The sequence below is a fragment of the Diprion similis genome, chromosome 2 (assembly GCF_021155765.1).
Source record: "Diprion similis isolate iyDipSimi1 chromosome 2, iyDipSimi1.1, whole genome shotgun sequence".
Taxonomy (NCBI): Eukaryota; Metazoa; Arthropoda; class Insecta; order Hymenoptera; family Diprionidae; genus Diprion; species Diprion similis.
This window is the reverse complement of record NC_060106.1, coordinates 2,484,245-2,502,862: the sequence shown is the minus strand read 5'-3', so window position 1 is coordinate 2,502,862 and position 18,618 is coordinate 2,484,245. Positions and strand designations below refer to the sequence as shown.

The following is an 18,618-nucleotide window of genomic DNA, read 5'->3' as shown; positions in this document are numbered from 1 at the left end:
ATAATATATTTAATTTGAATGTCTCGAATTGTGTTGAAGTTTAACAGGATTAATATTTTTTTATTAGTGTAATAATGTGATGTATCAAATACACACAGCTATAAGAGTTATGGCAACAAAACGAAAATAATGTCTGTCGTCATCAATGATGAAGGTGATAAACGTCATATATGCTTAATGCCTATATATAACATATAAAATGTTTAACGTATATGTATACGGCCTTAAAAGTAGATATAATACTTGTACCTAAAAAATCAAATAACTTGAAAACAAACTTCAGTGTCAAAAAATGTTGATTAATAAAAGTATTAAAATGAAATCCAAATGTTAAAATATGAAGTATTGGTGGTATTCACGGAAGTATAGTACACTACATTCAAAATCCTTGAACTTAAAGAACAAAATGATATAACCGATACATAAGTATTATTACTTACAAAATGCATTATTGCTATTGATAAAAAGAAAAAACAGGTATATTGTCTATATTCGTCAGAACTTCAAGTAGCAGTTAAAAAGAATTCGAAATTTATTAGCATCCTGACATATCCTATTATATTTTAAGATTATACTAAAAAATTGAAAGACTAAGTAATTAGTGTATTGCGAAGCAATAGTACAAATTTTATGCATGTAGAATATTGACTAAGAAATCAGCATTAAAAGATGACCAAATTTATACATTTTCCAATGGAATGTTATTATATTGGCTCCGCATTTTATAATGGAATTTATATTAATAAACAATATACACACTGATTAATTTGTTTTGTGGATGGCTGTCTGTTTTTTTTTTTTTTTTTTTTTTATGGAGTACTTCATATTACAGATGAAGCTACTTTTTGACGATGTGGTTATCAATTTTTGTAATAACTAACCACATGTAGAATATGTAACCGATGGCGTGCTTCACTACAAGACATCTTGCCCAGCTTCAAAGTATTTTTTCGGCAACCTCTACTTCTGTTCAAAATTGGAAATATGGTTTCACGTTAAATTTAGTTGTGTTAAATATTTTTAAATTCCTTCCCATATCTTATCAGTTTATAAATTAACTGTGCCGTAGTTTGAGTTGAACTGTTCAAATACTTTGAACAGTCCCAAGAAGAAAAACAGAAAATTTGATGCATACAAAAATCAGTACGGTTACTATATCATAAAATTGACAATTTCTAATTAAGAAAATGTGCCAGACATAATATTATAAATTTCTCTTTTTTAATGGTACTTAATATGAGAATCTTCCGACTAATGTTAATTTTCTATAAACGATATACCTACTTATTCAACAATGAATACTGTTGCAATCCTCCAGGGATTTTTTAATCACATACAGTCAGTGATTTATATTCTTTCAGTTGAAAAAGATTATTCACCATTCATTAAACACTAGAAAAGCTTAGCCAAGGAAATTTCAGCCTTTTTGAGAAAGGTATTAATCACAGAACTTTTCAGAACTTGTAAAAAAAATACCCAAAGCTGTAGATTTGACACTCAGTTTAAATACCTCAAAGTGTCCAAGACTCTCCACCTTTTTCGTCAACAAGTTCTGGTAATACATTGTGATTATAGGTGAACATTTTTTTTAACAAACTGTAATCTTATCAAATCTAACAAACGTTTTATACCAATTAAGTTTCTTAATAACGAGAAATTTCGTAATAATATATTTGACCATTGAGCCTTGGGTTTCAATACTGGGCAGTAACACAACTTATGAAATCTATCTGATATCAAATTAAAAATTATTCGTCTCAAGAACAAAAACAATGATTTTCTATAGGATATGAGAAACATGCTTGCATGTTTCTGTTATTTGTACAATCAGAAAAACATCTTCTTGTGCTCGATTTGTACTTTAGGTTACACGTTCTTTGCTCTTTGGATTTCAATATCACATTGACCTTTCGAAGGTACTTATGACAAGACGATGTCTAAGCCCATTTTAAAATATAACAATTTATGCTGTGGAATCTGACATACATAAGAACTACAGAGGACAATTAAAGTACAGTTGTAAACCTAAGTTAACGATGATTGGGATCCACCACTAACCTTTCCGGTCGTGTGTGAGGTATTAGACGTGAACGTTTAGGAAGAAGAATCTTCACAACCTGTAAAATACACAGGAAAATTGGTTTCGATAATTTTTTCATCTATTCAACTGTTCATAACAAATTCAGATTTTATGTAACAAAAGACCTGTTCGAAACTACTGAGATTTATGAAACAAAAGGGCATCACTCTGAAGCTTCGAAAAAGTGAATTTTCAACAAATAAATTGCCATAAGAGTGAATATTCCCGTCAATCGTAACTTTCAGGACTTTTTGTTGATTACCTGTCGCGAATTTTACACAAAAAAGCCAGGTTAGTAGCATTCATTGTAACCTCGACTAGCCTAAATTGTAAAAGGTTTTTGAATACCATAATTTACATCATCCAAATTCATAAGGTCAAACTAGAAAAATAGACAATCGTCAAACTTCCCTTAATGAGTTATGATATTGAAAGTATACAAAAAAGTGATTTTTATAGCCTTTAAAACTAAAACTAGTTGTGACGAGTAGGCATAACTTTTGATGCGTAACAAGAATCTTACTATTCAATAATTACGGTTACGTAGACCTGTAATACAATAATTCTGTACCTTCGCATTCGTTCAAGTGTTGTGTGTACTCTTTTCTCCTAGTAAATTTCCGGTTACAAGAGCTACAGTGGAATTCTTGAATCAAATGGTATTTATTTATGTGGCGCATCAGAAATTTTTTCTCAGAGAAATGTTCTTGGCATTGCCTGCAGGTCAAACTAATTTGAAGTATGATTAGTACAATTTTTTTTTAGATATATAATGAAGGTGAAGTTTATAAGGTTATTGTAAGGAAACATTCGGAAAAATTCACTATTTTCTTATTTTTACATTGACTTTAAAGGAACCAAGATTTCAGAATATGTCTTGTTTTATTACGGTTTACTGAATTTCGAACAATTTCAAAGTCGCAACATAAACGTTTTTCACCAGCATAATTCGTTACAATAACTTTACTAACTTCGACATGATGATATCTATCTAACAACATTATAATGACATGGTAGATACAAATTCCAAAACATCAACATCAAACGCATAATATGAGAGGTTTAATTATTTTTGGTGTATGTATGTACCTATAATCCTCGTGCAGTTTGAAGTGTTTCTCTATGGCTGTAGACATGACATATTCCTTTGAGCACTTGTTGCAAATGTATTTTTTGTCCTTGTAAATAAACTGGGATGGTCGATAACGATGAATATCCTTCACATGGTTATCCAAGGTCACATCTGATCTGTAAGTTACAGGATTTACAAAATCAATATAGGTCTTCCAACTGCTGTAGATGGAGGAAATTTGCTTGTTTTGGTTCAGTGTTCTTCACTTACTTGTATGTTTTATCGCAGTAGGGGCAAGGCATTCGTGCAGTGTTACGTATCTGCTTATTACTTTTCCTTTTAGAACTATTCTTCACAGCTAGTAAACAATTGATTAGTATAAAAATTTGAAACTCTCATCTCTTATTTCTCTCTCTACTCTAGTCTCTTTCTCCTAACAAGTTGAGACACGATTGCTGGATTCAAATTTTATGGTAAAGTAATAAAAGTAAGAGCAATAACCGTGTAGGTTGGAAAATTTGTAAATTTCTAAGGACTTCTACAAATGGTAATGATAAGTTAAAGTTATAATTGTAAAGTATTGTTGCACAAAGGTAGCATTAGTTCTTTAGTAATTAACTTATGAGCTAAGGTTAATGATAATTCTTTGATGTTAGGGAATGCATATCGCACCCCGACGACGGGGGTGTCATTTTTCGAAAATTGGGATTTTTCAGTAGAAGTAAATAACTATGACTAGAAGCCTTGCATGGTTATGGAAATTACCTGTTGTTCTCTGCTTTACGACGGCCAATTTTCAACTACAACGTCACTTTTCAAGTTTATACATTCAAACTTTGCAAATCCAAATATGGTCCCAACTCAAAAATGCCAATTTTTGAGTTGTGTCACCATCGTTGCCAGGGTGCGATATATATAATAAGTATGCAGGATGTCGTACGATTTTTCCAAATTTTTCAACATCATCCAAAAATCAGAAAAACAAATAATGAGTTGTAACGATGCTAAATGAATCATACTTCAGAACCAATAAATAAACCATTTACGATAGGATGATAAAAACACTGATTTCTTATGGCGAACGAAAAGATAAATGTAATATTCAGTTGCAATTACATCATTTTATACTTTCAAACAACTATCCAGATTTCATTTACTCTAAACAAACTTACTAAGGAATCTTATTATGACTGGCAAGCTAAGTTTACGATGACCTGAATAAACCTAATCGACTGGAACTTTGGGTACACACAGAATGCGTAAATACTTATAACGTGAATTGTAGTTAATAAAAATATACCTCCCATAATTTTGATGTGAGTATCAAGCATATCTTACAAGAATCCGGAACAAATTTAGTTTAATTATACGTGTGAAGTTGTACGATGTTATTGAATCACATTTTAATTTTAAACCAACAATTAATGATCGAGTACTACATTTAGAAAAATCACATCTGCCCACATAACATGCAATTCTAGTTTTTAAGGTTGTTCGGACAGTAGAATAACAAATTTGAACAAGTAAGATAATAAGTTAAATTTGGATTTTACTTACGATCACCTCTAATCGGATCGATTCAATTATTTATTTACTAAGAATAATAAATAAAGGGCTTTTGGCTCATGCATTTTTCCACATAAAATAGATCTGGCAACAATGCGTGTAGCAGCTGTATGTATTGTTGCCAGTGTTGAGTTAAATTTCATTTCTAAATTTACAAAACAAGTAAGGAAACAACTTAATTTCGAAACAGCGAATGATGTGCAAAAAAAAAAAATTCTAGAATGAAAAAAACACACTTTTACAAGTCAGGTATGTAATTTAAATATGAAATTTCGACCCTTCAGATTAGAATATTTACAAAGCTACACATCAGAATACATTTTCCATCATTTATGCGTAATCTGTAAGAATTGATTAATATAAATTACAGTTACTCATATTTTTGTCTTTAGTAGTTGTGGTTAAATTATATTAAGAATGTGCGTTTTACACAAAATTCTTTATTGACTACATGTTGAATATCCAATTTTTAATTATTAATTACACAAAAACTACATGTCAGATCTTTCTCAAAATATTATTTGATATGTATTTATTAGCAATTAATAACATATAAAAAATTTAGGTTTTTATCTTAACATTGCTTTAATGTCCGAACAACCATAATCAAATTACATAGTTCTTTTGTTGCCCTCTTTACTAAATCTAAAATTGAAATTGGTGTCAGCAAGAATAAAATTGGAATACTTTGGACATTCCATTATGATCCGCAAATAGTGTGGTCGAAGAGTATTGTTAAAGATGCATAATACAATTCAAATCAACCAAGTATACATAAAATCGTGCATTACTTAAAGCGGAAAAATAGCATCACATTACAGTACAGACAAAAAAGTACTACTAAGTGAATGATTTTACATGAAAGCAAACATCAAGTAATAACTTTAAAAATTTACAAGCAATCGGAAGAATTGTTAGCCAGTTACCTTGTAAGTATTGCAAAAACCGACCCCTGCACTATAACGGTACCTACCCTTTCCCACTATACCAACATAAAATTTGATTAAAAAATGACAATTTGTGAATTGTTCCATACCGGAAGGGGAATTTATTGTAAGACACTAATTATAAATACAACATTTACCTTCACTTGGTTTTTCCAAATTAGTAATAAGCTCGTGCGTTGATCCAAGTTTCTCTAAAGAAGATAGTTTACACGTCATTCTGAAATACATAGCGACGGTTAATTCAAATTCTCAAACCAGTATTAAACTTCAACCAGGAATCGTGTATGCCTGAAGTTCCAATCAATCAAGCTTGAATACTCAAGTTGTCACTACTCTAGTGTTCTGTTAGTAAATTCTGAAGGGTAGAATGAATCTCGGTGTTTCGGCTTGAAGGTGTATCTTCTATTGACCAATACTCACTTCTTATTGGAACTTCGTATTAGGTTTTCTATTAAGCTGATTGATTGAAACTCTCAGTATACATAGCTCCCAATTCTTTCAGAATTAATTATATAAATTGACAGTCAAATAAAAAGGTTTAACAGTATGGCACGATCTCATGTGAAACATAATAAGGGCTTCCATAAAAGTAGAATTTAGAAAAAATCTATTTTTACTTTTTTTTTTGCATATCTTGAAAGTATTTAGTCTTAAGAATATTGTGTATAAATCTTATTAAGGAATTCTAAGAACTATAGAAGTTATGGAGGTTACACCGAAGTGAGGCAGAGTAGCCTGAAAAATGTTCGTTATTCATAATTTCTCGTGAAGATAAAAAATTTTTGTCTCTTGCATTTTTCTGGTGACACAATCCATTTTGGAGTTATCTGTATCTAAATATATCATTAAACAATCAATAATACTCTACACCTTTTCCCCAATTTTAAACGCGCTTTTCTCGAAACACAGTTCTGAAAACCGTTACACCTGATGTCTCGAGAATTGATGGATATATCTTCTTCAAATTTAGATAGGATATTCTTAGATGTTTTGTTCAGTTAGTTACGATCAGACTTTGAGAAAAAAATTCGTACAAATGTATAAAAAATAAATTTTAAACTTCAAAAAACATGTGAAAAATTGACCTGAGACTTTAAACAACTGCCATTCAGCGATTTTTTTTTTTTTATTTGCTTGTAACTACTGTGTTTTATATTACTAGTTTAGAGTGAAGCAATTGTTTCCTGAGAAAAGAAATCTCAAAATATGCTCTTTTTTGCTCATCTACTTGTATGTAAGCTCTTAAGGGGATTAGGAAGCGAAAAATTTCGACATTTTTCATCTATTATTTGCTTTTTATTCTGTTACTGTAATCTCTTCCAAACATTTTGGTGCAAGAAAAACTGAAAAATTCGCATAATTGAGCTCAGGAGAGCAATAAAACTGCAGTAATCCGCAGTATCCGATTGCTGCGACAGAAACAACTGAGCTCGAGATGCCCTTCTACAGCGCCGGCAATTTTTAACGCACCTGAGTCGCAATGTTTCTGCCGTAGTACTACGTGAAAAATTAAAATGCGTTTTTCTCGAAATAGCATTTCGTACTAATTTTGAGACAATAACTCAAGAACGCGGTAAGATATTTCGTTTTTTTTTATTTTTTTGAAATGAAAATATCAACTTTCTCTACATAGTGAACCTACGTCTATGTGAAAAAAAAAAATTGGATTTTTGGATTTTTTCAAATTTTAGGTGCCATTATTTCAATTGTTATGTTTTTTCAATAATCTTAGGATCAGTCTGTAGAGGAACTTTCCTTGCAGAGAATATTGCTTCAAAATTTTCAAAAACTTTCATTGTTAACTCGGAATCGTGGCAATGAGGGAGCAGCGCATTAGACGCGTGGTCCTCTTTCTCCACTCACATCTCCCTTAAATATTAATATTTTTCAAACGATAACTGCTGAATTTTATAATCAAAACTCTAATAAAAACGTTGCAAAAAAGAAAATGTATGTATGTTGTTTCAGTTCATAACAAATGTCATTTGAGTTTTATCCCATTTTCTCCCTATTTTCGTTTCTTAATCCCCTCAACATTAGTAAGTATAAATCAAATTGATATCGTGTTAGAAAACATATGGATTTTGATACACGAAAATTATACCTACGATTGACCTTGATCTTTTTGGTGGAGAGACTCGTTTAAATTGGGTACAAAGTGTCGATAAGTCACATTTGATTCCTGAGTGAAGTTGAAGTGTGATGCATTTGTGCAGGTTTGAGTGCCAGACATTTTGCTGTAGAACCTTTTTGCGGAATCGAAGATGCTAACGTCTGAGTTATTTTCCAGTGGTAATCGATGGATGTCTTTATAATTTTTCCCACTTTTAAAAGACTGTGTATCTTTACAAGAGATTTCCGAAACACTTCTAAGTGATATCAATGGCAGAAAATCCAAACAATTGTCTGCACCATGTGCTAAGCTTTCCAATTTCGACGTACTTAATTTGTTCAGATTTCTTTTCCTAATCATCCATAGTGGTGAGCATCGACTACACGATTGCATAGTATCAGTATCAATGACTTTGGCATCGCAGGTTGAGGGACGCGCCCTCTTTCTTCTCGACAATATATTTCCTAATACCGAATCAGTACAATCCAGATGCTCGGTTTCAAGGCAACGTGTAAGCATTTCAGTTTGAACGACATTTTGGAACGCAGAGTGTTCATTTTCTGAGGCCTTCAAGCATGACGACTCGATATCGTAATCAGTTGTCTCAGTATTTTTTGCTTTTATCTGAACAAGTTTCTCAAACTCAGTGTCATTATTCCAAGAATTGTGATAGTTAGATATTAAAATACTATTAGCATGAAACTCTTTTTCGAGGTCCAAACTCAGACCGTTGTGAAGATCATTAAATGTACAGGACTGTGGTGGAACATCCGAAACAGACCGCAAAGAATTTAGAAATGTATCGCCTAGTTTCATAGATTGTGAAACTTCAATGTTACCATTTTGAATATCCAATCCATTCATGTCACACTTCTCATCATCAAGAAACTGGTCGTTAAAATCAAATAATGCATTAAAATCGTTGTAGATTCCTTCCTCCAGTAAATCAGTGTTCAGTTTCTTGTCTACCAAGTAATTCCCACTTTTGAACAGTTCACAATTTGTATCGAAATCCAGAGAAACGCAATTATTATATTCACTGTTACGACTAGCATTTAGGTGGTATTTCCCAACGTTACAATTGGAATCCAAGAGTTTCTTCAACCTGTCGTCATCAGATTGCAAACTGTCTAAAGACGGTTCATTAAATTCGTCGCTGAAAACGTTATCGGGAACCTCGTTACTAACAACCAGTGAAATTGCAGAGCTATTGAACTCATCAGTTATTGGTAAAGTAACATTCGAACTCTTGGTGTAATTGAGTTCACCACTTTCAGGCTCATTGTCAGAACCAATGTACGTAGAGAATGTCGACTTGTCAAGAGTCTGTTGAAATCCTTGAAAATCATCGCTGGTATAACGATCCTCCAACTCATTCCACCATAAATCTATCTGAGGAAATTCAATATCCCAATCACGGTCAAAAGTGTTAGAACAACTATCATCCAAGTTATCAGAATGTATCATTCTTGTGAATGTATTAATTGGCATCTCAAACTTATTGTTATAACACTGTGTAATTTTACGACTGCTGTCCTGTGCCTGCGCTGTTTTATTATATCCATTTTCAAATTCTCTGCAGTGTCTAACAATATCATTACCATTTACATCGTATTCCACTATATTTGTACTTGGTTGTACAATGGCTGCCGATTCTAATAGCAAGCTATTTATGTCAGAACTCAGCAATTTATCCATTTCATCAATATCGAAATGAAGATCTTCGGAAGCAATGTAATTTTTATAATCTGGTTCTTTGAATTCTTCAAAGATCTTCTCAACCGATTGATCAAAATGGGTACTCGCACCATCACTGTCATCAGACAAATTTTCAGTCTTACATAGAACTTCCAGATCAGCTGTATGAAGCTCTTCACAGTCGATAGAGTCCGGCATTAGTTCTTCTGAAATCCCTGAATGTCCTTTTTTTGGTTCTTCTCCATCTTGCTCTGATATGCTTGTTGGATTTACATCAGAATTTGCGGAGTTACTATCTTCAGTTAAATTGTGATTATTACAAAAATCTGGCACACATCGCTTGATTTTTTTTTTTCTTGATAAGGTTTGGTTTATTTTTGAATGGTGACGTTTTAAATTTAGCGGCCTCAGCACCTGCTTCCTCTTTCTTTTTTTTAATAGTTTATCTACACCATGTTCACTAGCTTCATTACATTTCGTAACGCTTGCATTATCAGACTCGGTTGGATCGGTAATACTGCTGAAAGTACCATCAATAATTTTTGTACTCTTCAAAATATTAGGAATGAATCTACTATGTTTGTTCAGAGATAATTCTAGAGTCCTACTCTTTGAGTCGTTCGTATTTATCTTCACTGATTTATTGAAAAAAATGTCCAATCTTCGCTGCTCGTGTAACATATTCGTACATTTGTGGAGGAATTGTGATTCGGTAAACAGACCCTTGTCAACTGCAAAACTTTGCTCCATGTTTGGCAATGTCTTGTTACTTCGAAAAATTTGAGTTATTTTCGGTAACGATAGGTCGGCTATGTTTGATTTATCCAAATTGCCCACATCCTTGAGTACAATACTGCGGACATTTTTGCTAACTGACTCACAAATGTTCTTTTTCATTTTGCGTAATTTTCCAACAGATACTTTCGCATCTTGGTTTTTATCAATAGGACTAATAACTGCGCACATGTGGGAATGTCCGGGATTTTTTTTTAAGGTCAATAAAATATGCTTGGGACTGAAAGTTTTCTTAGCTTTCTCATTTACCGCTAAGGTATTCATTATTGGATCTAATCGTTCTTCCCACAGAGTTGAAATTAATTCAAACAAGTAAAAACGACGATAACAAATGGTTCTCAATTTCTTCTTCTTTGTTTACTGCTTTTGAATTCTGATGACTGCTCTTGTTCAATTTCTTTCCATCCCATTGCCTTCAGATAGTCGAAATTGCATTTCTTCCAAGGCAATAAATTACTACGCACGATATTCTCCATACTCAAGAATTATGGATCATCTGCCTGTGAATTCATAATTTATATAACTATTGAATCTGAGGTGTACAAACATATCGGTGACTTCAGCAGGCAAATGCACTAAAGTTATCATTATAAAAAGCATTCTCTGTCACTTCAGCCATTTTTTTCACGTTCTCTCAGACATGGCTCATAATTGGTAATATTTTAGTACTATCTGAAAGTAGTATCTGGCAATTGGTTTCGATTTTTAAATCCTTTGAGAATATGAATTTCTTTCTATCACGCACCTAACTCGGATCGGGTAAACGTGTGAAAAAAGTTTTTGATATGTTTTCCACTGATCTATGTAACACAACATATTTCATATTTTTATTATTATTGAAAAAGGCTGTTTTGAGCGAATACCTTGAATTAAATTGTTTCTACTCAACTCAACAGTTCTACTATTATCCTGAATTTTACGTAATCTCCGATCAATTGTGTCACTGCGTGTGTCGGCTACCTTTCCCAAATCACTTTGGTAATAATATGCAATTATAATTCCAAATAATCTATGGTTCTATATAAAAATAGCGATCTCATATGGAGACTTTAGAGAAAAAATTTATATTTATTAAATACCACACTACTATCGTACTATACCGATTTTTCTATCATTTTTGAAACATCCCTGTAGATTTTACAAAATCGATAATAATATCAAAGGTAAACCATTGAATCAAGACAAATTATTTAAACTTCTTGGCTCGAATAGCTTTTACAATCAGAATAAAAATATGAGTTTAGCGGATCCACGATACGATAGTTCAGTGAAAAATAGCATTTTTGTAATCAACTTTTTTGCCACATCTACTTCGTCCGAGTTGTATGATTTATATAAAACAATTCATCTCCCAGGATCGCTTTAAAAATCTAAAATAATTGAAAGAGACTACTTTCAAGTATTACTGAAACATAGCAAATTATTAACAATATCTGAAATGGTCCGTGAAAAAAAGTGGATGAACTGATTCTGATTTAATCAAAATAGTAAGTTTGGTTGCTAGCCCTGGCTGTCAACTTCAGCTTTGTCTTTGGAATGACTTTGAAGTGGTTGAACATGCCAAATGTCTTTTTGTTTTGTAAGATTGCTTAATTTTCAGCAGAGTTCATTGTTTCCCTGATATTTTGAAAATGTTTGTCAATTATTTGGATATCAATTGGTCCATTGACACCCTGGTAACCAATCATGGTGAAGTTAGTAATGTTATTGCAACAATTTATGCTGAAGAAAAATCTTTATTTCACGACTTTGGAAAGTATTGAATTTTTTCCCAATGTTTCGCTTCGATAATGTTAAAAACTTCAACCTCACAGTAACCAGCATATACAGCATAAGCATGGAATGTTAAAAAACAGTACATTGTGAATTCAAATTGAAGATAACTCAATAAAATACGAACATAGAATTCAGTTACTCTAATTATATTCGAGGTTGAGGGAATAGCAAAATAAAGGTAAATAATATCTTCTCAGATACAACTAAATTTTGAGCTCATTTTTTGCGATCCCGTAAAATTTTAATGGTGCAGTGACTAATTTTTTCATCTATACGTATATATTATATACGCGAACGTTAAAACTTCAACCCTGTTAAAGAAATGATTTCGAGATAAGCAGACTTGCCAGTATTGAAGAATATCAAGAGTTAGGTTTTGTCTCGTACAACATTTTGATAACGCGGTTATGACACGTGCTTCCGAAATTGCCAAAGCAATTCCATTGCATATCACCTAATTATAAAAACCGATTCAATTGACAGTACAATAGGTTATAGGTATAATGTGTGGTGAAATATATGAGACATGCACAGAGTGTAAAATACGCGTGCCCAAGAAGTTCGATATGTTATATTCAATGATAATGATATTCAATCATAACGTAAATTGTAGCTTATGACAATGAGATACTAAAAAGGTAGGTAGATACTCACAAAAATTGCCAATCGAATGTTCGAATGAACGGGCAGCGATTGGTAAAAATGACATGAATTATTTGAGGTCTGCATTGTTCTTAAAGCAACGAGCCAAGTAATATTCTTAGGGATGAAGCACTACATCGTGAAACAAACGATGGTTATTTTGCCTTCGAATAAATATTCATTTGACTTGCGCGAAATTATGAGCCGAATCGGCTGGCGTAAATTAACCGATTACGAGACGCCGACGTCGAACGACGACTGCGGACTCGCCAGAGTCGCCAGGACTTGCTGACGAACTTGCCAGGTTGAGACTGTTCAGTGTGCTCTTGTCTTTACAGATCTTAGCGTATACAGTATACATAGGATGTATGTGTGTATGCAACTCAAGTACACGGACGGGGTGTCAAGTAACAAAACAACTGACAGTGGGGTATGTGCGGTACGTGTAACGTGGGCCTTTTATTTGGCTGACACCTCGAGTGGACCGACCTTTTTTCTATCAGACACTTGATCGAAAATAGTTCCTCTCTAGCGACTTCTCTGTTTACTGCACGTTTGGTTAGCGTCGAATGATACATGTGCCGTATAATTTACGTATATACCACGCAATTTGACATATTTTTATAGGAAGATCGCGATGTAATGCGTCGAAAAATAACTGATTTTTCCGATTTTTCTTTCAATGGTTAATATACACCAATCAGTCTAATTTTTTTTTTATGTCAAATCAAGGCACTCGTGAATAACAGAAATTTTTTTTTCTATCAAAATTGACAAAATGGTAACGGTTTGAAAGAAAAAGGATCGAATTTGGCCTATTTTTCCTTAGTTTTTCGTTAAAAAGATATGAAAATTTCAAAACAAAAGCAAATGGCGTGAAAAATGTGTCCAAATTCGGACATGAGTGCTTTCATTATATATTAAAAAAATCGGATTAGCGTATTTTAACCATCGACAAAAAAAATCGCGAAAATCAGCCATTTTTCGACCTGTTACACTAGCATGATGCCTTAAAGAACGTGACGTTTAATTTTTTTAACTTTCATATGATTTAATATATTTATACTTCTATATAATCACTTGGAAAATGAAAAGTTGAGCTTTCACAAAATCTCTACGTTTAGAGATCTACAAAATTAGTTCCGACCATTTTCAGATGCACGTGGAGCGTGGGATGTGTGACTATATTTTTGTTCGACGATATTTCGCGGACGGATTACCAGATTTAAATAATTTGAGTCTCGAATAACGCGGCTCTCCTTGCCTAATTAGAAAGTGATTAAATTTTCAAATAGACAGGCCTAGTGTTTTTGCGTTATTTAAATAAAAAAATTTGAGAAGAAATATATTGTTTTTATCAATATTTTCTGTATCGAAGTGCATCTGAACGGGAATTTTGTACGCTCGCGCGTTCAATCGTAAGTCAAGCAAATCAGACACTTGTTTATAACTCTGACACTGCTTTTAAGGCTTCATACGCTTATTGGAACAAATCCCGAGTACGAAAAATCCGAAATTACACAAGTAAAAGAAAAAAAAAATTATTTTTATATAACGCGAGCATATTTTACGCGGTTTTCCATATACTAAGTCCCGTTTCTAGGACGGTCGAGTGAGTCTGCACACGCGCATGCGCAGGGTACTGAAAATACCACTTTTCACTCCTAGGACTGACGCACATATTGCAAAATTACGCTCGGCCTGAAAAGACCGAGTTTGCCTCCTTATTGCACAATATACTATTTTACCACGTTTTTATTAGCTCGCTTTCTTGTCGCTCTGTTTGTTTGTTTGTTTCTATGTTTGGTACAAATCTGGCAATCGATTTGAAACTATGGTTTCCCAATGAGCTAGAGACTTGAAACTTTAAACATAACTTAGTATTGAATGTTTGATTGTTTGTTCGGTATGGACTTGCTTGAATTGTTTGATTGTTCGGTACAAATTTTGCAATCTTAATTTATTGAACTATAAAAATATGAGTGGACATGGCAATAGCCGACAGAGACCAAAGGTAGTCGAAGAGGTTGGATGAAGATGACCAACCACAGACAGAGACGACAGGCGTGGTCTGCAGTGATGTACACCAACGCACTGACAAACTCATTCACTGTGAAGCGTTCGAAGCAGCGACCTGAAATTTGCCACGTGTCTCTGTCAAAATCTCATCGGGATGTTCAAAATCAATTGCAAAATTTCACATCGCAAGGCTAAAAAGCAGAAAATAATTATTTGAATCAAAATTTTTAATTTAACACATTTTTAAAATGGACTAAAAAGCATAAAATAATTTGTCCTAGCACCATCCAGATTTAAAACGAAGAACGCCCCTCGTTTTGCATTTTACATCTGTATGGGGCTAGGAGAAATTATTTTATACTTTTTTTCCTCATTTTAAAGACGTGGTAAATTGAAAATTTTATTCTTATTTAACCCTTAGCGGCATAGTGGCATTCCAGAATGCCACCTGTTTTAAAACACGTTTGTACGATTTTAGAGTAGTTTTATTCGATTTAACCCGTTTTTTTTTGTAATGTTATGATCTTGATATGTTAGAGGATCAAAGCTTATATTCAAATTGTTTTTATGTTTCGTTCATTCATTTATATAAATTAACAAATTCTGAAAAATAGCACTTTTTAAAAAAAAAAATATTTTATTGAAAATAGTTTTGAGAGTATCCTTACGATTTTTGGTAGGCGGGGGTTTTTGGGTCGCTGATTACAAATCCGTTTTCAGATTTGCAAAATTCAAAATGGCGGACACAATATGGCGGCTGTGCACTTCAAATGATCGATTTTATGACCGCAAAACGATTGCAATTGATTTAAAAGTATGGAAAAGATCTTGGGTTTTATGATTTGCGAAGGTCAAACGACTTTTTGCGTTTTGGTCCGCTATATTGGATCCGCCATCTTGAATCCCTCATCTTGAATTTCTAACTTTTGAGTGCGGATTCGTAATCAGCGACCCTGAAAACCCCCGAGTACCAACTTTCGCTCTCGTGAAACGAGTTTTTGCACGTTTGGTCCGCCATATTGAATCCGCCATCTTAAATTTTTAAATTTTGAGTGCAGATTCGTAATCAGCGACCCCAAAAACCCTCGTGTACAAAATTTCAAGTCGATAGTAAGTAAGGAAAAATGTGTGCCGCTAAGGGTTAAATCTCGGGTTAAATAATTTTTGACTTTATGAGAATGAATAAATTTTGATTTTATATATCAAATAACAATCAAAATCTTCATTTATTCCTTATAAAGTTTATCAACCTAAAAAAGGCAAAAGCAAACTCTTTAAGTAATCAATGAATATTTTGTTTACTGTTCCATGTATAGAATGAAAGCTTATTTATTTAAATACACTGAAAAAAAATTTCCTGTTAACCTGTGATTAATTATTATTTTTGTATAAAAGTGATTTGAATACAAAGCTAAAGTTTGTTTACATGTTATTTTCAATAAATGCTTGAGAAAATAGGCGATTTTTCTCAAAATCCGAAATATCGTTCTGGTTTCTACAAAAGCAAACTTTATCTAATGAAACTATTTCTTCTTTTATTAGTTACGTGAAAGAAATGAAAATTTGACATCTAGAACCCAGATTCAAAATTCGTGTTGATCGGTGTTATTGATCATATATAGATGACATTCAATTTTGATTTATGTATAAACAAAAAACGGCAATCAACCATATCACTTGCACTTCTATTTTTTCAAATTCATATATATTACAATGATGTAAACCGTGTCATAAACCACTCTCAATTCCTGCTCTTTGCGGACGACCTTTCCTTATACAGGCTTATTCGTGATAGAGGGGACGTGCTTTTGCTCCAGAAGGATCTGAACAGTGTGGATGCCTGATGTACGGCAAATGGCTTATGCCTGAATATAAATAAATGTTTTAGTATCTCTTACCATAGAGGGAAAGAGGGTTCCTCTTTTAAATATTCTGTTTATAGTGCTACCGTGAGTCATTCTGACTCTGTAAAAGATCTTGGGGTTATATTTGACTCGAAACTTACGTTTAATAAACACCATAATAATATCATTTGTATAGCATCCACGACCCTTGGATGTTTGTTACGCTCCACCAAAGAGTTTAAGCGCCTCTGCATCCTAAAAACCCTTTACGTCCCCTTTGTCTGACCTATCCTATGTTATGCGTTTCAGATATGATACCCTTCTACTAAAGAGAATTAATATGTACATCGTTGAGAAAGTTCAGCACAGATTTTCAAAGTTTGCTTTCCATCTAACAAACCATCCTATGAGTTTATTTGATCATGATTTCTCTGCGGTTGACAGGATAACGAATATTCCTAGCCTCAGGTCCTATAGGGATTATGAGGACCTCTATTTTTTCACCGTCGCATTGTCACTAATAATCTGGAAGCTCAATCTATTATAAGTGCTTTAGCTTATAGAAACGGCAGATGGATTGACCTCTGTAAATCTTCCATATCCCTATGTAAGAGAAAAACTGCTGCGAACATCTTTGCATACTGTTAATTGGTCTTTTGTGATATAGCCACCGTGATTTCTCTATTTTATGTTAACAATGTTATTTTAAATTCTTTTTGTATACTTATGAAAATAGCGTATAATTTTTCACTTAATCTTTTATTCAAGACAAAATTACTTTTGACATATAATACTACATACTTTATCATATGATAAAAATTAAAAAAAAAATCAACCACAATAAAGATGACAAAAAAATTAAATTTGAATAGTAATAATGCCCCAAAGTTATCAATAAATTGTTTAAACACAATATTGTTTGACATATTTTCAGGGAATGTTTTTTTTTTTATGGGGATGTGAAATGAATTGGTTGATTTTTCTGAATACACATGAATTTTTTAAAGAATATTCTCCTATTTGTTAGTTTTCATTTTCGAACATTTTAAATCTTGAAAAATGGAAGATAAATCATGATTTTTGGATACGTTTTTGTAGATAGGTTTTACATAACAATTAGAAAAGTTTCCGGAGAACTAAACGAATAGTTTCGTAAATAAAGCCTTACAAATTTTCAAAAACGGAAAATTCAAAAATATAAGAACATTCTTTCAAATTTCATGTGTATTCAGAAAAATCAACGAATTCATTTCACATGACAAAAAAAAAACATTTCCTGACAATATGTTAAAAAAAGCAATGTTTTGATTAAACAATTTGCTGATAACTTTCGGGCATTATTATTATTCCAATTTAATTTTCTTATCGTCTTTATTACGGTTTATTTTTTTCAGATTTTTATCTCATCATAAAGTATTCAATGTTGTCAACAAAACTCACTTTTGGTTGAGAATGTATAGCCAATACATCCTTAATTGCATCTCACTTCAAAATGTGATATTTTATTTATTTCGATGAGTGTCACAACCCACTACAATCTTTTTTTGTCCAAGCAGTCAGGTGCGAATAGGTCCACCATAAATCTCAGATTTGCATGAGAAAGCCAACCTTATTTCATCGCGTCATTAAAGAGCCCTATAAGCATACTTTCCCAAAAACTACTAATATAAATGGCCTAAAAATTGGCAAAGTGATTATTTTACTCCTTTGCCATCGCATCAAAATCGGATTTCCTATAAATCAGTCTATTTCAATATCATGCAGTATGTGAGCGCAAAACACACAAGCAATTGGATGATAAATACATAGTTTCAACTTGCCTTAAATAATTCTAGATGTTTCGAAAGCATGACGAATATTATGAAAGATCTGTTTCTTGTATTAATACGAATAGGAAAGACCATGCGGCAGCAGTACGGAAAATATGTCTGAAGATTCCACTGAAAATATTTCAGATTGGGACAAACCAGAATATGTCGAAGTTCTATCCAATGAATAGATAAATTTATAAGCCTAACGATTTATAAGTTTTCAATGCACAGAAGGTGAGAAACAGCTCTTCCTTA

The 18,618-nt window shown here is 32.7% G+C and overlaps 1 protein-coding gene across 1 annotated transcript; it reads right to left on the bottom strand.

The window, feature by feature from the left end:
* Positions 1–248: 248 nt before the first annotated feature.
* On the bottom strand, positions 249–12,829 carry LOC124416366. The gene is given in 9 exon segments (XM_046897343.1): positions 249–2,117; positions 2,652–2,809; positions 3,170–3,328; positions 3,423–3,510; positions 5,645–5,674; positions 5,677–5,700; positions 5,803–5,882; positions 7,774–10,771; positions 12,702–12,829. Coding segments are annotated over 8 exon segments (3,324 nt in total). The 5' UTR covers positions 10,536–10,771; positions 12,702–12,829; the 3' UTR covers positions 249–2,094.
* Between the last annotated feature and the right edge of the window lie 5,789 nt (positions 12,830–18,618).